We start from the raw sequence: 24,238 nt of genomic DNA, 5'->3' as shown, positions 1-24,238 counted from the left end.
TTACTCTGTTCCGAGATGGCTTGACATTTACACAAGCACAAGCTTGCTTTCAAAGTGAAGAGAAAGTAAAGGTCTGGAACTACCTGATGATCTCCTGTGCTCAAGGAATGGCCTTGGCAACTGGGTCCAGGCAGGTCTCCAACGTGAAATAAGAACATCAATAAACAGAGTGGGAATCAATCGGAGCTCCAAGAGAAACGATGAACCCGGATGTGGCTCCCTTCTTCAAGAAATGGCCCAGGGAAACCACAAGCAAGCACGTGGACAGGTCCAGAACTGAGCTGGTTTCTTCAGCAAGTCAGTGGCAAAAAGGAAATAAAAGGAAGGGCTTCTGTTCACAATCAGGAGAGACGTCAAGTCAGAAGAAGCAAGCCAACCTGTGGACCCTCTCTGGATTCTGAGTGAACAAATCAACTGTAAAAAGATATTTGGGGAACACTCACAGCATTTTGATTGTGAACGGCGCAGTGATATTGACAAATTATGATTTTTTTTCCAATTGATAACAATATTGTGAATATATAACAAAATGTTCTTAAGTCTTAGAGATGTACACTGTTAGGGAGTTGCTTTAAAATACCACACACACACACGTATGGACTTAAAAAGATGTTAACAACTGTTAAATCTAGATGTGAATTTTAAATCTAGATGGAAATTTGCTGTACTATTCTTTCTAGTCATTAGGCTATTCTAACACACTATGTATGTTTGCAAATACTCATAAAGTAACTGGCCCAGGCCAAGGCCCCATTCATGAGCTGGTTATAATGCTGCTTTGCCAGACTTCCTCACTGCTCCTTCAGAGGAATCCAAAGGACCCATTTCATCACCACTCTCCTCCAAATTTACTCAAAATAGGAGATGGAAATATATTTAAGGCATTAATTAACCACCTATTTGTCTCTTACTAAGAAGGGACCGGGTTTGATGCACCATCCCTTTGATGAGATATATCACAACTGCCAACTCAGTGTTCATAAGTCTTAACAGAACAAAAACACAGCTGCCAATGCTGCTCCTCTTCAAGTATGCATCATTCACCCATTTATTCACAGAACAATATTAACCGAGTATCTTGTAAGTGTCAGGCAACAGGCCTGGCACCGAGTGTGCAGTAACCATCAAGACGCCATGGCACCTGCCCTCAGGGGGCTTCCAGTCTGGAGCACTTCACCCTAAATACCAACACATCCTGAACACAACTAAGGCATAAGGCAAAACCACATGGACGGTTCCCATTTTCTAGGAGTTACAACAGTCTTCAGCGGGAGAAGAGATTCTAGAATGATCTCAAACCACCCAAAATACCAACAAGGATTCTTAGGCAAAATGCTTATGAACGGGAAGGAAATAATATTAGAGTCTCAGTTAAGTATATACATGAACAGATGAATGCCACTAGGCCCGAGTTAGCAGAAACCTCTAAAAAGATGCCCTGCAGGGGTATAGGTATGGTGAAAAAAGGTCCCGACCCCATCTGAGGTCTCCAGTGACAGTAACAGCACTGCCCACATCACAAACACGGCCACATGCCCACTCTGGCCAGCCCCAGTCAGAGGCCTGCTTGACCAGGCCCCTCAGGCAGCCCACGGACTCCTGTGCCAGTGTTGTCCTGAGAGGCGCCATTTTCTGCAGCCACATGCACGTTCTTTTTCCTTTAGCCTGGCTCATGCCCAGTGCTAGGAGAGGAGCCAGACAAGATGGCGGAAGGGTCTCCTTGCCCTCTCTGCTATGGAAGAGAACTCATGAGCCAAGAGCCAGTTGAGTGAAGTTCAGTAGTAAGGGCCACCTGAGACGAGCTAAGTTTTCAGCTGCACAAAGAGGAATCCATTTACTTTCAGAAAAACATGGAGAGAGTGGATGGAAGAAAGGTGTTTCAATGGAGAGTCGCAGTAAGGAAACAACCCTAAGAGGGTACATTAGTTTCCCAGGGCTATTATGACAAATTGCCACAGACTGGGCAGCATACAACCACAGAAATTTCTTCTATCCCAGTTCTGGAGGCCAGAAATCCAAAATCAGCAGGGCTGTGTTCCCTGCAAAGGCTCTAAGGAGAATCTTCCTTGCCTCTTCCAGCTACTGGTATTCCAGCCATTCTGTGGCTTACAGCAGCAGCATCCAATCTCTGCCTTCTCCTTCTCATGGCCTCCTCCTCTGTGTGTGTCTCTTTTCCTCTGTCTCTTATAAGGACACTTGTCATTGGCTTGGCCCAGCTGGATAATCTAGGATGATCTCATCTTGAGATCCTTAACTTAATTACACCTGCCAAGACCCCTTTTCCAAATAAGGTCACACCTACAGGTACCGGGGCTTACCACGTGGACGTATCTTTTGGGTGACCACAGTTCAACCCACTAGAGAGGACAATGGACTGCAGCAATGTCAAGTGTCTGCTGGGAACAGGAGACACGATGACATTCTAAGTTTGCCCCAGCATCAAGCCAGCCGAAAAGGGTAGATGCGTTTTTTAAAAAAGGAAAGGAAAAAACAAACAACTTACTTCTCTTCAGAATTCAGGAACACCTGCTTTAATTTCACACTCTAAATCAATATAGGCAATGTTATCTTGTTCTTCAAAATATAATCCTACTTAACTTTTCTGTGCCTCGGTTTTCTCGTTTGTAAAATGGAAAAAATAAGAGTATCTACCCCATGGGGGGATTGTGTGAGTTAATGCATGTATCTTGCTTAGAGGAGTGCCTGGCTCTTAATATATGTTAGTTTTATTATGATGATTATCATTGTTATCGAGTACCCTATGTGTTGTCAACTCTCCTTGACTATCATCTCCCCTTTCTTAAATCTCCACATGCGTCCCTGGAAGCCCAGCAGGCAAAGGTGCAACCTGATTTCTTGTTTATTTCTTCGGAAGAGGTTAATTACAAAGCCCCCTCAGGATACAAATCCAAAATACTGTAGATATAGCAAGCCTAGAAAAAAACATTGTTTGCTATAAGACCTTAAGATACACGACAAGTCACACGAAACGAGCATACGGTTTATTTATTTCTATTTACTTCACACCCCACTTTGTTTCAGAAAGGAATCACTTAAACAGATACATTCAAATAAAATACCATTAATTTAAAAATAAGTGGATGAAGGAAAAAGAACAAAAATAAGTAAGATCTGAGAGATATCTGAAAAGATAAAAGGAAGCCAGGAGTGATATATAATATAAAAAAAATAACGCTGCAATATTCTGTACACTTGTTAGAAGCGGGCCACAATCTGGCACTAAACTCTCAAGAACGTGATACAAAGATAAAGCCTGACCCGCTAAATTATTCATCGTGTCCTTAAGACTGAAAATGAGGAAGGGGGTAGAAGAGGAAAAGGAAATTGCTCAGAAGAATTGCAATATTCCTGGTAGTGGGAGAGGAAGCTCTCTCTTGGGCCCTCTTAAAGAAAGCATGATATATTATATATAGTTGCTTTCCTAGATTATAACTATCTATTTCAGGGGCTCTTTATTTTTATAGACACTATCTTTCTGATTCACCCTTAACAGGCAAGATTGATTAAATTGAGAGTTTAGGGGTTGATAAAGTAAGAGAGCATTTACGTACAGATGGGGGCAGGAGGGGGCTGTTTGTAAATGATAGATTCTTCTCTTTTAGGACGAGTAGGCACACAAACAGGGTTCCACAATAAAGATAAAGAGAAGGCATTTTTTAAAGACGAAAACAAAAGTTTTCTTTACATAGAGAATACTGAAAAGAAAATCAACATGCTCCATTCTCAACAGAAAGCCCTAGAGTTTCAAGTCCTCTAATCCGAGAAAGCCAGGAGAAGCAAGGAAGGTGTCAGCGCTGGAAGAGGGAGGACTCATTCAAGAAAAACAGCGAGAAGCTCCCCATCAACAGTCACGCCAATACCAAAGGGGAACTGAGAGCGTCAACTCGGGGGTGAGGCTCCAGTCTGAGAAGATGATAAAAGCCTTCTTTATATGATAACTTGACAGTTTTATGATCATTTTTGGTCAGTTGAGTTTTATAATTAATAAGCATAAGATTTTGGACACAAAGAACAATTTTACTTTTGGGGGTCCACATGCACGTGTTTTTAATAAGGATCTCTCGAACTCGCGCTCTCTCTCTCTCTCTCTTTCTCTCTCTCTCTCTCTGTCTCACACACACACACCCATACACACACACAGGCACCCAATGCACTTACCTTGTTAAGCCACTTTAGCCCTGGTATCGTATTTGAGTTTATCTGTTCCTCCAGCCATGGCCGCATCCGCATCCTTTCCACCGGCATGGTACCCTTTTGCAGAAGAGAAACACAACATGAGGCATTTGTGCTGCTGACTGTCATGTCTGCACTATAAAGTTGTGCACCCCAGCCCCAGCCTCTTCTTTTATCCCTGTCCCCCAAACCCCAGAGCTAAGGATTGGAGAGCTAAGGCAGCGTACTGAGGGCCTTTGCCCTAGAGCCACCTGCCCCCTCTTGAGCACTCTGCTCATCCTGAGAGGCTGTCTCGGTGGGGCATTGGTACAGGCCAAGCCTGCTCTCAGCTAAGAGGGTCTCATGGACGCAGGAGGCCTGGACACGCAGAAACTCGTCTAGCCAGAGGGCCCAGACACCTCCGGGTCACCTTTCCTAACGCTTCGTCTTACCTTCTCCTAACCTGGCTGTGTTTACAGCAGACACCTTCAGTGTACCAGGCATTCACAGGACCAGTATTTTACAAATACCTTTGGGTATTATCCTTCCAAGAGCCAAGGTGGACAGAGCAAAACCATTGTGGGAAAGAGTTACCATAACCATCTCAATCCCTTTGGGTATCTGGGTTATAGAAGTGCTTTCAACCCCCAATATTGGCACTTGAAAGCTCTAAAGGAATCAGTTCACTTGGTTCCAAGGTCCTTCACCAACGAGTTGTTCCCTCCTGACGTTCTGTCTCCTTCAGAACGCAGCAGCATCTTGCTCTGGTTTCAGTTTTGCTTTTATGTTAATGCATTCTCTTCACTCCCTCAAGGATCCTTCTTCCCTGCCACCCTCCCCCTCTGACCTCACATCATCCTCCCTCTGCCTGTAACTTACTTTCCCTCTGAAAATCGTTTCATGCTCTAAACACCTTTCATCTACCAGCACACACAATGCCTCTCTCCCCTCCTTCTGAAACCTTTCCAGGTGGTCTTTCCCTTGTCCACCTAAGTATATGCAGAGTGGAAGCACTAACAGAGCTCTGTCTACCACTCATCTTCATCCTATTTACACGTAAATTTAAATTTAATGTGGGATTCAAAAGCCAAGATTACGCCAATTCAAGCTTCCATTCCGTAGGACTTCATGGACAGTGTGACATAATCCTCTTTTCAACCCCTAGCTGTCTCTTCTTTATTTCACTCATCTCCTCCCCAAAAAATGAACTCTGAAAATTCTATTCAGATGAATTTGGGCTGAGATGATCGAAGTCTCAATAACTCTCTCTTCCAGCTAGCAAAGGACTTCCTCTCTCCTCTATGCCCTCCCCCCAGCTCATGCCAGAGTGCAAGCATCATTACATGAACCAGCTAGGGCAGCACCCTTTGCCTGTAGAGCCTAATTAAATTCTGGAACTAAATTCTGGGACCTGCCTTTCCCTTGTACATCTCGCCCAGTTCTGATCCACTCACTGTTGCAGACGCCTCCTGCTCCTTGCTCATACCATGCCCTCTGCTTCTCTTTTCCGGGGCCTTACCAATCCCTACCCATCTTCCAAGACCCAGCCTCCACCCTCCTTCTCCACAAGGCCTTCCCAGACCACTCCAGCCTGAAGGAATCCTCCTCCTCTGACTCCCACAATACTCACTGATCTTATCCTGCTCATGTGAAAAGCAAACACTGCCTTTGGGCAACTGTTATATATTGTCTTTATTCTTATCTAACTCTTACCTTAACTATGAACTTTTCAGCTGTGTACACCCTCTCTTCCTAACACACAAAGCTAAGTGCTTTGAGAGTGGGAACTCTACCTCTTATAGGTCTTTTCATAATCCTACAAAGCCCAAATGCTGCCCTCCACCCAAGAGATGGTCAACACAAGAACTAGGCCAGTTCTGAAGATCAGCCAAGGGGGGTGACCACTGCAGGTTGGCTCCGTCCACTCATCTGGTGGCTTCAGGCCACCATTCTTTGGGATGAGTAATGAGAACCCTCAAGGACAGTCCAAAAGGACATGGAACAGCCACAGGGAGCCCCCAGTAGGGTTTCTCTTAGTGGTTCTCAAGTCGTTCCACTCACTCATTCATTCATCCACCCGTTCAAAGATCATTTATTGAGAACGATATTCCAGGAACAGGAAAAAGTAAGACATTCCCCACCATCAAGAAACTCCTAGTCTAACAGGAGACAGGGAGGAAGAGAATTAAGACATGAAGAGTTCTGTGTACAGAATGATAAGGAGTGACAGAAGAGTTCTGGGAGCGCTGGGGAAAGCTGTCCACGGAAGACCCCACTGGGTGACTGGCCACGGTGAGGGCTCTACGCAATGGGGTAGCAATCACCAACCCGGTCAGATCCTCCCTCTCAGGAAGCTCTCAAGGTGCAGAAAGAGGACAGCTAAGTCCAGGGCAGTAAAGAAAGTAGAGGGAGGGGTGGAAGGAGGAGCAGCCACATAGTTACGAGTTCTTCTCCAGGGACAACATGACAGGCAGAACTGCTACGGGTCACTACCATTGCTGCTCTGCCTAAACTTAACAAGGAAAAAACAACAGGGATGTGTAAACGGCCCTACTCCCAATTTGTCACTACAATAATATGATATTTCTTCTCATATTTTTTTCACAAATGACCCAGTTCGAAAAAATGATCACCTGAAATGTTTCAGGAAGCTTTCTGTCTTTAAAGCTTCCATGGGGAGATAAGAGTCAACCCTCATTATTTGTGGGCTCCCTATTTGTAAAATCACCTACTTGCTCAAATGTATCTGTGACACCCAGGTGCATCCTCAGCATGCTTTCATGGGTCATTCGCAGGCACAGAAAGAGGTGAAAACTCTGAGTGGTCCAATGTACACATTCCCAGCTGAGGTTGAACAACGAGACATTCTGACTTCTTATTTCAGCTCTCACACTGTAAACAAGTGTCCTATTTATGGTCTATTTAGTGCAAAATTTTTCACATTTTTGCGCTTCCCGTTGGTGATTTTGCTGTTTAAAATGGTCCCCAAGAGTGGTCTCTCTGAAGTGCAGTCTAGCATTCCAAAGCCCAAGGAGGCTGTGATGCGCCTTATGGAGAAAATCCGTGTGTTAGATAAGCTTCGTTCAGGTCTGAGTTACAGTGAGGTAGGCAGTGTGAGTTCAATGTGAATGAATTAATAGTTTACCTCGGATAAAGAGTCTTTAAACAGACACAGACATGAAACAAGATTATGTATTGACTGACGAAAATGTTGCGACTAGAGGCTCCCGGGATCCTAATGTTCTTATAAGAAGAGGGAAATTTGGACATAGCCCCACACAGAGGGAGCGTCATGTGAAGACACAGACATGGGAAGATGGCCATGTGCAGACAGAAGCAGAGACGGGAGTGATGCTGCCACAAGCCAAGGAGTGCCTGGAGCCACCAGAAGCTGAAGAGAGATAGAATGACCCTCCTGTAGAGGCTTCAGAGAAGAAGAGCCCTACAAACGCTTCAATTTTGGACTTCTAGCCTCCAGAACCGTGAAAGAATAAATTTCTGCTGTTTAAGCCCCTGAAACTAATACAGAAGGTACTTTGAGGGCAGGAAACAGCCCCAACCTAGACTCAGGTGAAGGAAGGCATCCTGAGGCCATGAGAAGAAGAGAAGACTCTGGAAAAGAGCCGGGGCAGGAACACTGGCTGCCAGAAGGCAGTCGGCAACAAGCAGCATGCCAGAGACAGGCTGACCCTGCAGGGCCTAGAAAACCATGCCCAGGATTTTGGCCATCATCCCAAGACTGAAGAGAAAACTGAAGATTTATGCAAATGAATGATATGATCCGTTCTGTTGATAGTAAAGGGAAAAGCTGAGTACAAAACCCAGACCAGTGCGTCACCAACTTTAACGTGCATACAAGTCTCGACTCAGTAGGTCTGGGCGAGCCCCGTGATTAACAAGCTCCTAGGTCCACACTCTGAGCAGCAAGGCTCTGGATTAACTTTCATTTTTCCGAGTCACCTGGCTCTTCTGTGACTTCCTGAAAAAGTCTGGTCATTCTGCAGACACCCCTCCCCCATCAGTCTCAGTGTGTCAGATTCCGCTGCCTCATCTACCAGTCGGTCCCTCCTTATTTACATACTGTGCCTTCCAAAGACGCAGCTCAGCCTAACCTCAAAGCTTATCGTGTACCTAGCCCAAATACTACGGAAATCACATATGTAAAAATTTTTCTAAATCTTTAATCAGGGCTGGTGTTAATGATAAGCAGATTTCTGGGAAAAGCAAATATAGCAAGTATGTTATCAGGGTAGGGCAAACTCTGTTATAAAGGGCTTCACTTATTTCAGGTTCTATGTCTTTTTGTTTTTTTTTTTTAAATAGCTAGGACATCCCCAATGATACACAACGAAAAGCTAACCCTTTTACATGAAGGTTCTTCCTCTTTTTTACTTGACTTTATGGCCTGGCCCCACCTCCCACAAACTGAACAGGTAATGAATGACCAGTGGTCTCGCCACAGGACACACAAGAAAAACACTGCATTTGACACAGATTTCTCAAGATGATCAGAGGTTGAGTATGCATCCTTACTTCTGTGAAAGAAAGCAAAAGTGGAATTCTACATTGAGCCTAGCACCAGAAACTCATCATTTAGTTTGAGGCTAAAAATAAATTATATTTCCAGAGATTAAAAGGCTAGGATGACAGTCACAGAGGGTCAGAGAACTGAGTACTGAGAAAAGACGCTCATTTGGCATGATTTTCTAGCTTTCGTCAATGAAACTCAAGGTGATAGATTGGTCTTCCTTCTGTAAGGCAAGTTTCCCACAGTCACCAACACCCAGGACACATGAAACTTGAACAGAGATGAAGAAGGCATGAAACTGGATAGACAAGACACAGAGGTGCTATTTTTGCCAAGAGAACCAAAATACACCAGAAATCGAGACACCTGTGTTCCAGATCTGACTTTGCCATTAACAGCATGTCTCCTTGAGCTCATCACTCAAACTCTCTGGTCCACACTTTGAACATCTAGAAAAACGAGAGGTTTCAAAAAGACAATTTCTGAGGTTATCTATGATTTCAGGAATTCTTTTGTAAAACGAAGGCTCATAATCTGATTTATCTTTTTTGTAAGTTTCCATTCTTGTACACTGGGTTGTTTTTAAAAGTGAAATGGTAAAATTCTATGGTTCTATAAACCTAAAATATGGAGCATCCACCCTCGACCCTGGCAAAAAGAACTTTCTAAAATCAGCTATGTTAGACCTTTGAGATTTGGGGTTGGGATCATCTTCAAAACCATGGCATCGGGCTATAAATCAATTCAGTACATGGTGGGTATTTAGAATATTACTGGCGCCAAGGATGCTGCATAAAGGCATGCAAGCTGTTCACTGTGATTCATGGGACATAAATCATGTCCCCCATGAAGCTGACAATGCTTCGGTCCTGATTAGTGTCATTAACAGCATCTTGAATATTAACATCAATAACTTGGAAGTTTAGATCTTGGAATAGTAATAGCAATGGCTACTATTTACTGAGCACTTACCACATGGCAGGCATTAAAACCAGGGTTTTCTTTGAGTTTCTCATTTAACTCTTAGAAGCCTAGGAGGTAGGGACTTCATTACCCCACATTACAGATGACAGGACATGTCAGGGAACTGCTCGAGAGCAATCTGCTGGTAAGCAGGGGAGCCAAGACACATTCAGGTCCATCTGAAACGCCCAGGCTCAGAAACCGTAACCTTACTTTCATCTTACTTTAGAAGCACTCAGTGATCATGGCCTTAACTCTTCTATGTACTGAGCCTTTCCCAACTTGTCTCTGTTTTGCATACCACTGACTCATTAATCTTCCTGAAATACCACTTAAATCATGTTAATGTTCTGTTCTAGAGACTTCTAAACATCCCCGCTGGATTTAAGATAACAAAATCCCTGGCTGAGAGGGGAGTGCTTCTGGTAAGAGTGCAATAGGAAATTCAGACCCAACTCTCACCGTGGATAACTAAGAAACTTGGACAAATCATGTCTTTAAAAATATGTTTAAAAGCATCAGAGAACTAACAAGGTAGTACAGAATTAGGAAGGCAAGATCTGGGAGAAGAAAGAAACCCAGGAAGGTCAAGCCTGCCATTTGGGGCGGTTCTTCTCTAGTCTAGGGGCATCTGCTGATTCCAGAAGAGGAGGATGCAGAGAATAGCAGCTGAGCAGGGTCTGTGACACTTCAGTGGGACAAGAATTGAAGATGAGGACCCAACTAGGAAAAGGAAGTCCTGGAAACCGCTCCCTCCAAGCTTGGTATGGGATAAAACTAGATCTTTGTAACTTCAGCGTATGATTCTTTTTCTTTCCTTATTAAGTCGAGAACGCTCACGTTTTCACTTAAAAGAAGCACTTTATAGCTTCTCGTTGGTATGTCTGAATTGCCAGCATCACTACTCGTGCACTTTTGGGCCATGATTAAATAAAACAAGGGTACTTGAATGCAAGCACTGCAATACTGTGATAGTCAATCTGATAACCAAGAAACCTACTAAGTGACTAACGGGTGGGTAGCATATACAGGGTGGATACACTGGACACAGGGATGATTCACATCCCAGGCAGGATGAAGTGGAACAGCACAAGATTTCATCATCCTACTCAGAATGGCGCACAATTTAAAACTTATGAATTGCTTATTTCTGGAATTTTCCATTTAATATTTTTGAACTGCAATTGACCACAGGTAACTGAAACCCAGATAGCAAAACTGTGGACTAAAGAGGACTACTGTACAGATATCAAATGTTTTCAGACACAGTCTTTAAAATTATGCCTAATATGTTCGAGGAAATAAAAGACAAGATGGAAAATTTTGGCAGAGAAGTGGAGACTATAAAAAAATAGAAATTCTAAAACTGAAGAATAAATAATTTAAAAACTCAATGGATGAGTTTACCAATAGATTAGACACCACCAGAAAAAAATAATAAGTGAACCAGAAGATAGGTCAGAAGAAAATAAACAGAATGAAGCACTTAGAGAGAAAAGGTGGAAAATATTAAAAAAAATAAAAGCCATAGGAGATTTTATTTTTGACATAAAAAGGTCAAAAGTATGGTTAGTTTGAAGTTCCACAAAGACAAGATAAAGAATGAGGCAGAAGCAATATTTGAAGAGACAACGACCAATTATCTTCCAACCACAGATTTAATAATTGCAGTCATGCACTGTGTAACAAGGTTTCAGTCAACAATGGACCACATATGTGATGGTGGTCCCATAAGATTGGTACCATATGGCCTAGGCGTGTAGTAGACTATGCCATCTAGGTTTGTATAAGTACAGTCTATGATGTTCACACAATGATGAAATCACCTAACAACACATTTCTCAGGATGTAGCCCCATTGTTGGGTAATGCATGACGGTAGTACAAATCCCAAAGGGAAAAATACAAAAGAAGTCACACCTGGACATACTGTAGTACACTTGCTGAAAACCAAAAATATAGAGGAAAATCCTAAAAACAGCCAGAGGGAAAAACAGTCATCACCTTCAAAAAACAAAAAAACCCAGAAGCCTTATGGTGACTACTCGACAGAAACAATGGATGACAGAGGACAATGGAAAGACGTCTTTAAAGGACCGAAAGAAAATAACTATTTAAAAATTTTATACACAGCAAATATTTCCTTCAGGAATGAAGAGGAAATAAAGGCATCAGAGAAAAACTTAGAGAATTTTCCGTCAGCAGTCGCACAGCTCATCAGTTCCCAGTTAAAGTCATAGGAAACAGGTCATAACTGGGCAAGTGAAGGCAAATGTATGGGAACGAAGATGCTAAGAACAGGGCTGGAGTTTGAGTCTGTGTTGCGGAAGCCCACCATAGGCAGTGCCTGGCCCCATCTCTTCTGCAGCTGTATCATTTGTTTTAAATTGTCTGTGAAGGCTCTTGTCAACGAACAGCCCTCCCTCCATAGCCACGTGCCCACTGTCTTCCAACCTACAAAAATGCTACCCTCCTAAGAAAAGCCAGCTCAAATCTATTTTCATCCATTAAACATTCTCTCACAACTCTAACCACTGGACACTCTTCTCCTATGACACATACTGTCGGCAGTATCCTGTCATCCAGCGTATCAACAGATATTTCTTAAACGCAAACTATTACAAGGAACTGTGCTAAGTGCTATGGGGGATTCAAAGATGTATAAGATGTGATTGCCACCCTCAGGAATTAATAAGTTAACTGGGGATATGAGATATAAATCATATAAAATTAACTAATAATATTATAATTATAATAATAAAAGACTGCAATAGCGATAGGAAGACAGTCTATGATTAATTGCCAACTAAGTGGCCCAGTTCCTAAGGAATACATAAATCATTATTAGATGGGTTTGTAAGGGGAGGCTTGATGGTAAAGGTAGAGCTTACAGGATGGGGAGGGATCGCCTAAGCAGAGAGAAGGTAGCAAGCAAGCCAGACAAGGTGAAAGGTTGGCATCAATGGCCAAAGCAGGACCCAGGAAGATGTGTTTGCTGATGTGAGCAGAGCTACTGACTTAGGCACCAATGTGGGTGGAGCTTCGTAAGAGTCAGCCAGCATGTGAGAAGCACGGACTGGATATTTTACCTAAATCATCTCTAACCCTCCCAACAGCCTTAATCAGCTGAATATTATGATCCCTATTTTAGAGATGAGGAAAAAGTATAGCTTGAAAAGGTAACTAAAAGAAAGAAAAAAGAAAGATATGTCCAAGTCATCCAAGCCTCTAGATGAGGAACCAAGATTTGAACCCAGGTCTTTCTCAGCTAGAGACTGAGCTTGTTGACAGAGGCTACTAGAACTTCTGAGCGCATGACATGAGAATAGCCGTGTTTCACCCTCATGATCCAAGCAGCACTCTACACAGGGGCAAACAGAGGCAAGGAGATAAACTAGAAGCTACATCTCTGGTCCAGGATGGTGGGTATGGGAACGCACAACAAGACCACAAGTAGCAATACACTTGGAGGAATAGGAATAGAGATTTTTAATAGTAATTTCTCCTGGACATACAGTAATCCTTCCCAAATTGCAAGTTCCTCTTACATGGCATTCTATACTCCTCACATTGACTTTTGTGTACCTTTTCAGCAAGAGTAAGAATTTCAGCTCAAAATTATGTGACCTGAGAGGAAGCTGGAGTTGAAAATTGAAAATCATCATCATCACATCATCATCATCACCACATCTGTTCAGGTGCTTACTAGGAATCAGACACTAGGCCAAGCGTTTTTCATGCATTATTTCATTTAATCTTCAAACAAGCTCTCTGACGCATAGTGTCTTATCTCCATTATACAGATGAGGAAATGAAGCTACTTAGCAAAGCTACGGAGCTATTAAGTGGTAAAGCTAGGATTCAAATTCAGATCTGCCGGACGCGGAAGAATATGCCAGAAAGCTCTACACCAAACCTCTGGTAGCAACCCATTAAGGGTCATGAAATCAACTTATTGGATTAAGATCAGCATTACTGGCTGAAGATGGGCACTTCAGTGTTACTGTTCAAGAACACAGAACACAAACTATGAGAGTCCCCAAATCAGAGTAAGCATTGTTTCATTAAACTTCGGTTTCAATCTTATATTCTATTATACTGCTACTGTGGTCAACAGTATAAAAAGCATTGCACTAGGCTGAACTGTTTCCCAGGTGTGTGTACAGATGTGTGTGAGCATGTCGGTGGCGGGCAGAGAGGAGGTAATGGTGGAAAGTCAAAAGCAGAAGAGAAGGTACAGGAAGATGAGAAGCAGCAAACACTTAGAACTGTACTGACTCTCGGAAGACAGAAGTGAAACGTTGAAGAGAAGTCTAATGGCATGTGCTTGGCACGAAAATATCATGTTTACAGGGAAGATAATAGGACTCTGTCTGTTAGAGTGAGGGGCTGAGACCTACCCATTTGGCTATACTTAATCCTTCTCTGCCTACAGTATTCAAATCACTTTACATACTCTGGTGGGGCCCTGGAGGATGAAGTCAACAATTACCAGTCATGAAATCAGAAAGACATTTAACATTTGGAGAGGGTGCCAGACACAGAAAAAAGCCTGCCTGTCAGTGTACACATTATCTGCATCAATGCAAAACCAGTTTTAAAAAGTTTTGTTAAACTTCAGGAGAATTAGTGAGCAATGGAAATCAATTGTATGATATCCATTGTATCACTGATCTAACCCTTATTTCATTCATTCATCATTTCATTTTATTGAACTTTTAAAAAGATGTATGGCATAGAGTCATTTAAAGATTGTAGTCTCTAGCCCAGTTTTTCTCAAGGCTTTAAGCAATTCAACCATGAGTTCTCCTACTATGTGCATTTTTCAAGAACCCAACCTTGAATGATGTGGCAGGATTGCTGCAAATGACTACCTTCAATATATCATAACCTATAGTCATACTTTTTTATACTTTTCTAGTTAACTATACCAGCATCCCAAAACTGCCTGTGCAACATTATTACCAGGGGAATTAAAAAAAAAAGATTCCCCAGGCCCATCCTAGACCTACTGAATAAAAATCTCTAGGGCTTAGGAATCAGGAATTTTTTTACTATCCTAGGTAATTTTGATATGCAGCTAAGTGTAGGTATCACAACCATTTAGTACCTATTAGCCCAATGGCCTTCCAGATCCCACACATTTAATAAACATCTCCAGTTGAGTCATGGAAAAACAGGGAGGCCAGTGGTGAATAGATTTCATCGTGAATGGAATATAAATGCATATGAAATTAAAATTCTCAAATGCCTTTAAATACCACAGAACAAGTTTCCCATACTGAGAATCGTCCAGATTACAGTTTTGCATATTCGCCATTCTACCCACAATTTTCTTATCAGGCACATTTTCTACATCCTTTTAGAAGATATTACCATTGCTACTTTACAAAAATTTCCCTGCCTCTGACCACAAACTACTGTGGCACCTGAAACAGGGTGATTTCACCTCTGATAGCAACTTGTGCTGCATCATTGCAACCCCAAGCTGACAGAGAAACTGACTTATGGCCTCCACGTGTGTTCTCGAAAGGCACCAAAATATAACTGGTTTTCAGTACTGCAGGTGACCCAACGGTCATTCTACGAAACAGTTCTCAGGGCAGCCTAAAGAGAACAGGAGTTCTCCATCCAGGGAGTAAGCCTGAAAATACATGGAAGACGTGACGTCTATGTCGCGTGTGCCTTTCCGAGAGAGGACTCAGAACCCTACAGTCCGCTTCCCTGCTCCCTCTCCCCAAAATGGCCACTCTCTGGCCCCATTCGCTCCCCAACACAGCTGCCCTACCACCTCTCCTCTACAAATGGGTCTACCTTTCTCCTCCTGTCTGATCATGCGGCAAAAATTCATGACTGGGCTGAAAGATACCCAGTCATAATAATAATACCATGATCGATTTTTGGTTTATTTGGTTTACCACCTCACCTGAGCTTTCAAAGTCTCTGCAGATCTTTTTGCAGAGACTCATAGCTCCTGTTCTTGTTCCCCACAGAAGCGATTTCAGAGCTTCCACCTTCACACTCGCTAATTCTCTTGCACATTGATCAGTCCCAGCAAATGATCTTGCCTCCAACCTCAGAGAGAAAAACAGAGGTCACCATGCTCTTCTATCTGAATTTCTGACTCCCTTCCCCCTTCAATCTTATCTGGACTTCTGTGACCTCCTTTTTCCCTTCTTCAGACCAGGGGAGTGGTAAGGCCACACTCTCTGGAACAGGGGATGTGGAAGGTTTAAGAAGAGAAATACTGAGATTGGTTTCAGGTCTATTGGATTTGAGATATCTTTGGGATATCCAAAAAGAGATGATGGGTGGGCAATTAGATATGTGAGGCTGGAGCTCAGCAGAAAAGTCTAGCCTGGAAATAGCCAACCACCCCTTTACAGATTGTTCAAATGCCATCCCTTCCACAAAGCCTATCCTGGCCAATTCAAAACTTCTTTTGACTTCATGAAACACACTGCCTTTAATATGTATCTTATGCTGCCTTGTAGTCTTTGTTTCATTTTTATGTGCCTTATGCCACTGAAACAAACACTCCTTCCCAGCTGGAAACCTAGTTAGCATTGCTACATATGTTAATATGTAGAACTATGTAGTCTTATACCTTGCATGCAACAGGCACCGGATTAGCACAGACCAGCCCTATCCAGCAATCCTGAACATGTTCAATATCCACCCAGTCCACCAAGGCAGCCACTAGCCTCCTAAAATGTGGCCAGTATGAATGAGGCACCATTTGTCCCCAAAGATACACACACAGTTTCAAGGACGGTTCTGGTCTTTCCCAATCACAGGGAGGGGTTAGGTGTCTGGTAAAAACAAAGCATCTGCATAGGAGCCCCCAGGGAGTTCCTGAAGAGGCAGATCACCCACCTAATACCAAAACTGCTCTATTTTGAGAAAAGCCTGGTTTTGAAAGGCCTGACACTCTGCAAGCTTAATTTTGGAAGGCAACCTGTTGGTAAGCGGAGGAGCTTCTGTGTGAGTAATCCTTTTCCACGTCCAGACCTGCAAGCCCTCAAAAACACCACCAGCTGGCAGGTACAGAGTATATGGTATCCACACTACACCATGATGACATTAACAATTGCTAACGGGTATTAAGTGCTTAAAGCTGTTAGGCAAGTTCTAAGCTCTTTATGACTATTAGTTCACTTGATTCACAACAATCCTTGTAAGGTAAGAGCTACCCAAAATCCCCATTTTACAGATGAAGAAACTGAGGCACGCAAGGTTAAATAACTAGCCCAAGGTCACACAGCTGCTGAGCGGTAGCGCTCCGATTTAAACAGGAGTCTTACGCTTACTCAGTTTGGATTATGAGGCCAAATTGAGGCCACCTAAAGAGGCATCGAGGACCCGATGCTTCCCAGTCTGACACAGCACCTGCACTGGGAGCCTGTGCTGAAGGGGCCAGGAGAACCCCAAGCACGCTCAAGCTGCAGGAACTGGAACTGGGCCTGATGAGTAGAAAGCAGCTTCCCAAACACCCCTCCCTGGCCCCCCACTCAAGTAATTCACGCTTCCTGCCCCTTTTAGTACCTTCCTGGCTGGTGGAAATCAGCAAGACCTACTGCATATCCTGTCCAGGCAGAGCTTTATTTTTGTAATTTATACTAGGAAAACAATATTTCCCCAACCCCGCTTCCAAAATAAAAATATTTTTCCACTCTCCACCCCTTCACCTCCATCCCCTCTTTAAGAAAGCAACAGGAAAGAACCAGGGTGGGTATTTTTTCTTGAGTCCCTGGATGTATTCTCCAGGTGTTTCATTTTAGTGTCTCCCTCTGCCATAAGGCAGGGTCACCTGGCCCAGAGCATGGGCCACCTTCGTCCTGAGGGGGTCTTCTGAAAGCAGGGGAGAAGAAAGAGCTCCCTGCCCGGCCTATTACTGATCAACCTGGAGAACTATACCAGGAACACAAATAAGCCCCATAGAAAGCTGATGCTCCATCATCTTAATGTTAATTTCACATTAACAGTTCTGTAAGGATCTGAAAGGGCTAACGAGCGAAGCATTCTGGGTATTTGTCAGTTTCCACCCCTGCCCTGTGTATGAAGAGCAAACTCTTGGCTATGAGGCCATTTTGCTTCCCCCTCATTTGTAGTATCTGGCCCTCTACCAAGAGCCAAACCCCCATGCCCGCAAGCCCCGCTCCAATCAGCTGAAGTCGCTCAGCACCCTGTTCGTTCTACACGGCTCTACACCAACTCACTTCTCTCTTGGAATCGAGGGGCCAGTTTTAAATCCACCCTCCAAAAAGGCTTCACCTGACCAACGCAGACTCAACTGTTACCACAACAATCGTTTGTTCGTACTGATATGAGAGCCCTGAGGAATATTTGGATATTAATGACTATCGATCTTGTCTGACTCTTGGCTAATTAATTTGACCTGGAACTTCCTAAAAAATGATTATGATCTCCATAGGGCCTAGCACTGTCCTTATTTATCATCGAGTAGGATGGTGGCCACGATGCAGGACATCACTCAGGGTCCGACAGCCACCATGACTCCTGGACAGCATGGCCATCCACGGGCAGAGTGGAGACCAGGGAAGGCCCGTGTCCACCACAACTGGGCAAGGAGTGAGCCTATGGCTAGTGCCACTTCCTTATCACCATACCTTATATGAGACTAGGATTGGGGAGTTGTGACCTTAAATGAGAAATCAACCTGCCATTCCCCTCAAAACTCAGAGATTCCTTAGTCTCTGCCACTCTCTCCACAACTGTAGGAGCCACTCAGGTTTGGGAGTATCACCATGGCTACTCCCCAGGGCGCTGCTTCAGGAACCAAAAGCAGGGGTAGCAGAACCCAAGATCCTCATCCTCAGCTTTCTCACCTGTAAAATGAGGATCACTTCATTGGGTTTGTGGTAAGGATCAAAGAGGATGTGAAAAGTGCCTAGCCTACTATCTGATCAATACTGGATATTTAATAATTAACAGTTCCCGCAGGCACAAATTTATGGTGAAGGATGTTCGACAGAGCATTATTGGTAATAGCAAAAAATTTAATTTGATCCAAGTACCAGCCAGTAGGAAGATGGTTAAATAAAATGCGGCAGACTCAAATAATGGAATATTGCAACTATACGAGAATATTGTATTTGTACAAAAAAATGTTCAGAATATATATGTTCATGTAGCTAATATATATAATTATATACCCTGTGGATGTGTTTTTATATATTCTATATAAATAATAAATAATTCAATATAGTTCAGAATATAATACAAGTTAATAAGTGAAAAAAAGCAGAGTGGGGGTCGATTTTCAACCATGAGGGTAACAAACATCTAAGACATGCTGGGCCGTGGATGGCTTCCCCATGGCTCGAGTCCCAGCGCTGACACACTGCTCTCTTCTTGGACAGCGCTGATGACAGTCGGAGCTCACCCCCACTCGCACTCCAGCTGACTCTCGGAGGCAGCCAGCACCGCCTAGTACAGGACTGCCAGGGCGCACCAGGACACAGTTGTTTGGCCCAGAACTGGGCAGCAAGAGGAGGGGAGCACCCCAAGCCTCGTGGCTCCATATCAGGTGAGGAAGCTTCCTGAACAGTTAGAGTAACAGGTTGCAATACTTTACAGCACAGAGTGTCTTAAGGGGTGCGGTCCCCATGAGGAATCGTAAAGTCCTACGACATCACAGTGAGTGCCATCCTGTGCTCACTCCAAGTCCTCAGTTTTCCAAGAGCCCAGATGTCAGCAGAGCACTGTAATTTTAGACTAGAAAATAAGAACAATATGGCAACAGAGAACACTCTTCTCAAAATGACTGAGAGCTTCCTTTTACCTTCCCTCCCCCCCTTCCTCCCTTTATGACTGATTTAGCTCAAAAGCCTAGTAGGTGGAACTGAGCAAAGCAGATATCCTGGATTGAATAGTGTTGCCCCAGAATTCATGTCCACTCAGAACCTGTGAATATGACCTTATTTGGAAATAGGGTCTTTGCAGATGTAATCAAGTTAAAATGAGGTCACAATGGATTAAGATAGGCCCTAAATCCAATATGACTGGTGTCCTTAAAAGAAGAGGGAAATTTGGACACAGACAGGAGAAGGCCATATGAAGACAGAGAAAGAGATTGGAGTGATGTGTCTACAAGCCAAGGAAGGCCAAGGCTTGCCAGCAACCACCAGAAGCGAGGAGAGAGGCATGGAGCAGATTCTCCCTTACAGTCTGCAGAAGGAACCAATCCTGCCGCCATCTTGATTTCAGACTTCTGGCCTCCAAAACTGTAGGACAATAAATTTCTGTTGTGTAAGTCACTAGGTTTATGGTACTTTGTTATGGCAGCCCTAGCAAACTTAACATAGTAGACATTAGTGGAGCGTGGCAGAGGCATCCCAGTGTGGGGTATTGGCATAAAGAAGGTATCCAGCTGGGTGGGAAGAGGCAGCAGCACCTGGCTTGTGGAGTACTGAAACCCACGTTGGGCAGCGAGGATAAATACAGGAGGAAGAGAGCAGCCCAGACTGGGCTGTCAGGGCCCAAGCAGAGCACATAGGCTCCTGTACAGGAGGGCAGCAGTCCTGTCCAGAGTATAGGAGCCAAGGAGTGAGGTGAGGAGGGCATCCTCGTTGTGGTGGGTGGCCATATGGACGTGAGATTGGATACACATAGGCAATTTATTAAATGAATTAATACATTAAGGGGGCCAGGTTTCTCACTATTGGAGAAGGAAGTTCAAATATAGAAAGAAAACTAGAATGACACTGGTTTTTGGATTGGAATAGGACTGAATTCATGGTTTTTCATACATCTCGATAAATACAGAAGTACCTATTGATGTAAAAAGTATGTGTGTGTCAGTATATCTGTAAATAGTACATATATTCCCTAACCCCGTCCACTAAGAGAGTCTGGGGACAGCAATACGCCAGTGGTGATGAGAGCATGTAGTGCCCAAATCTTCGTTTCTAAATACCACTCTCCACTAAAAGGAATCAGGCCCTCTTGGAAAAATGGCTTATTCCAAGGCTAGGACAGAGGAAGCAAAAGATGAGCCTGAATCATCTTTTTGGGCCAGAAAGCAAGGAAGTGCTGAAATAATACTGGGAACACATCAAGAGGACATAGCAGCCAACTTGAAGGGGCTCCCACTGGCTAATACTGAGACAATTTGAGCATCAAAATAATAATAAAAATGTGTTACAGCCCACTGAACAAAACAGAGATCTATGAAAAAGTAAACAGGGGGAAGAGAAAGCTTTCCCAGAAAGTAGAATGCCAACTAATAAATGTGGAAAGATGATGAAACTAGAAGATCGCCATTTGGCAGCTATGGAAGCAGCAATTATTCAGTCAAGAAACATCAATGGATGCTAAACCCAGTAGGTAAAACATTGATGAGAAATGGGACACTTACAAAGTCTCAAAGCACCTCCCACAAAATATTTTTCATTACAAAAGGAAAAAGAGTAGCTTTACAATGGAGAAGCCTGACACATAGATCCTCAATCAAATAATCAAATGAACACCACCAGTAAAGGAGGAACAAGTCAAAGTCATACACCACCTGAGAGGATGCAATTAGAAGAACAGAGCATCCCGTCTATGATATTCTTGCAGAAAATGCACAACCTGAATCTAAGCACGAGGAAACCGCCAACACACCCAAACTGATGGACATTTCTATAAGATGACTGGCTTGTAATTGTCAAAAATGTCAAGTTCATGAAAATTAAGGAAAGATTAAAGATGCATGACCCCTGAGCCTGGATCGGATTCTTTCGCAGGAAGGAACATTATTGAGACAACTGGCAAACCTGAATGGGGCCTGTGGGATTAGATGCTACTAACATCAATTGCCTGATTCTGACAATCATGTTGTGGTCATGTTGGAGAGTGTCCTTGTGTGCAGGAAACACACCCTCAAGTATTCAGGAGTGATGGGATGTCACGTTGGCAAGTTACCCTCCAAAACTTCACAAAAAAAATTCTTTGTACTATTTTTGCAACTTTAGTGTAAGTCTGAGATTAGTTGCAAAGGAAAAGACTTGGCGAGAAAGACAATAAAGTACATAAGTGATTTACGGCCCAGAGAGGGAAATGACAGCATTTCTGCAAATACAACAAACTCGAGAAAATTCCCTCTGTGGTGCTTAAATTAAACTACTGGCAGTTTTTTCTTAACGCAGTCACCACGACTGTATGAAGTGCACCCCATCAATCACTTTATCGGTCCATCCATAAGGGGCAGAGTAATCAAGCAACAATTACCTGAACAAGGAGCCTCACAGCTCATTTCCTGGGGAAGACGAGGTGGGATGGTCCATAATTCAGTGAAATTGTAGGTTGTGTACAAAACTACAAGTGAGCCGACCAAAAAGCTCGCCTGAATATTTTAGAGAAGGCTCTCAGGTTTAAGCATCAAAGACTTACCTCCAGTCAGACTTCTATACTAATATTTAATTGAAGTTATTTAAATTTTAAAACACAAGTTTGGTTTCCAAGTGACACAGCCTCACCTCACAGGTCAAGTCGGCAGCAAAGGAAAGAAGTCAGAAGCACACCTTCCTGAGCTGCGACGGATGGCATTTTTTTCAATATTCAGCCTTCAGAGGCCCCACACCACCGTATTCTCTGTGGGACTTTTCGGGCCAGCTCCAAGTTGTCACCGGAGCCCCCAAAGCCGGCATTCCCGGCATAGTTTCATTTTCTTTCATGACAATAGTTCCTACTCCCACAGCCTTTCAAGCACTTGGCTCAAAAAAGGCCCACCGTGAGTAAGGGTTTTGCTTTTTGTTTCTCATTTACAACTTTTCTTCAACTTGTAGAATTCAGAAGCCGGAATAACCTTCTGTTCTCCTTGCTCCAACTTGGCTGACGATTTCAGTAACTACTTTGGCCGCAAAGGAACAAGCAGAGCACACATTTACTGTTCTCCAAGAGAATAACTCTAACACCGTAGGAAGAGAAAGCGAAACCCGTGGGTCAAGAACAATTCCTTCCTTCAACAAAGCTGGTACCAAGCGGCCATACTGACTGCTCTGCCCCACCCCCACCCCCAATCTGTTATCTGCCTGCAGCCACAATACTCTAGTAAAAGTACAAGTATCACCAGCTTAAAGCCCATTGTTGTCACGTGCACTGGCTCCAGTGTCATAACCCCTGCTGTCCTCACTCCAGCCAGTGGGTCTGCCCCAAGGCCTCTGCACCTATCGGCCCTTAGTCTCAAGAGCGACCCCTTTCACTGGGTAACTCTAACATTCTTCAGGTCTTAGCTGCAAAATCACCTCCTCAGCCAGCCTCCCTAGTCTCCCCAGGGGAGACCAGGTCCCCAAATCTGTCTGCCCCACTTGACAAGAATCTCCATGAGGCCAAGACCAATTCTGTGCATTCACCACTCTGTTCCCAGGGCCTAGTGTGGCCAAGGCTGATGCTTAATAAATAAACTATGAACTGACCGTGTTGCCGGGCATCAAAGATAATCAAAGGGGGAAGAAAGGTGGGGCTTGCAGCCTAGTAAAAGAAGGCTGGCACACAAGCAATTACAATGAGAAAAATGATGATATGCCGCTAAAAAAAAAAAAAGGTGTATATAAATGCTGTGGGGCATTCTGTCTAAGAAAGCAGTAGGCTATACATTTAAAAAATTATTTCTTATAAACAATGCTTTAAATTATTTTAGGGTTTCAAGATATGATCTGGAATCTTTGTTTATTTATATGAGCATTCACTAGAAACTTACTGATGCCCGTCAGCATCACACTGTCCATTACCAAGAACTCACAGATGGTCAGTATGGGGGCCATATCATTCATTGCCCAAAATGGAACACTTTTGAGTGTGAATTCAGCCTTATCTATAATTATACCTTGCCCCATTTAGATGTCAAGAGGACTGTCCCCGGAAAAACCAGGATGTGAGAGTATTCTGGTTGTAGGAGATAGTTGCTCATTTATTCAAAATGCTTGGACCAGATACGTTTCAGAATTCAGCAGGTTTTGGATTTTAGAGAAATAACAGGGTGCAGACACCATACAGAACATAACACCCCCAGCAATATTTGGAGCAGAACCCCTTCATCCAATACAGTAATATTTCTGCAGTAAAATATGGACATTCACACGAACTGGGACTAGTAAAAACTATGAATAGCTTCATGCCAATCAGGGCAGAGTACGCTGCCAAATGAGTCATGATAAAAACTTTCAATTTTCAAAGCTTTTTGGATTGCAAATAAGGGATTTCGGATCTGTAATTAATTTCAAGTTATTTCTATCCTTGGAATATATGATTGTTCCCATGTTATACAAGGAGAATCAGCATCTTCTTTAAATTGTGCTAACATTCTAAATTAATCTGGCATGCCCTATGCTTAAATTAGTGAGTAACAGCACATTTTTAGGCCTGAAATGAAAAAGTTTAATGCAAACTGCTTTTGCATCTTAAAAAGTGGAGAAATACTTTTGCTGAATATTTTTATAAAATTTGAAATCTTAAGTAGCCATTTCAAAATTTTTATTGCCTTTACATTAGGTCTACCTAACAATATGTATACATGTTTTGTTTAACCAATCTAATACATAAAACATGTATTTATAAAATAAGAAAATTT

At 43.2% G+C, this 24,238-nt stretch overlaps 1 protein-coding gene across 10 annotated transcripts in view; it reads right to left on the bottom strand.

Moving 5' to 3' along the window:
- IRF2 (interferon regulatory factor 2) overlaps window positions 1–24,238 on the bottom strand; it is an 85,218-nt gene that overhangs the window by 33,325 nt on the left and 27,655 nt on the right. For 5 of the 10 annotated variants that reach the window (XM_014839491.3, XM_070499938.1, XM_070499935.1 and 2 more), the window contains one exon: window positions 4,180–4,272. The exons of 1 other annotated variant lie outside the window; for it this stretch is intronic. In XM_014839491.3, coding sequence (XP_014694977.1) covers window positions 4,180–4,266 — 87 coding nt within the window. In that variant the 5' untranslated portion in view covers window positions 4,267–4,272. Of the gene's footprint in view, window positions 1–4,179; window positions 4,273–4,625; window positions 4,940–6,905; window positions 7,221–22,145; window positions 22,609–24,238 lie in introns of those variants that run through there. 4 more of the 10 variants (XM_070499936.1, XM_014839489.3, XM_014839490.3 and 1 more) reach the window with 4 other exon arrangements.

Source organism: Equus asinus, chromosome 27 (genome assembly GCF_041296235.1).
Source record: "Equus asinus isolate D_3611 breed Donkey chromosome 27, EquAss-T2T_v2, whole genome shotgun sequence".
In the NCBI taxonomy this organism is placed as follows: domain Eukaryota; kingdom Metazoa; phylum Chordata; class Mammalia; order Perissodactyla; family Equidae; genus Equus; species Equus asinus.
Note: the sequence above shows the minus strand (reverse complement) of the source record. Positions and strands in the feature narration are given on the sequence as shown.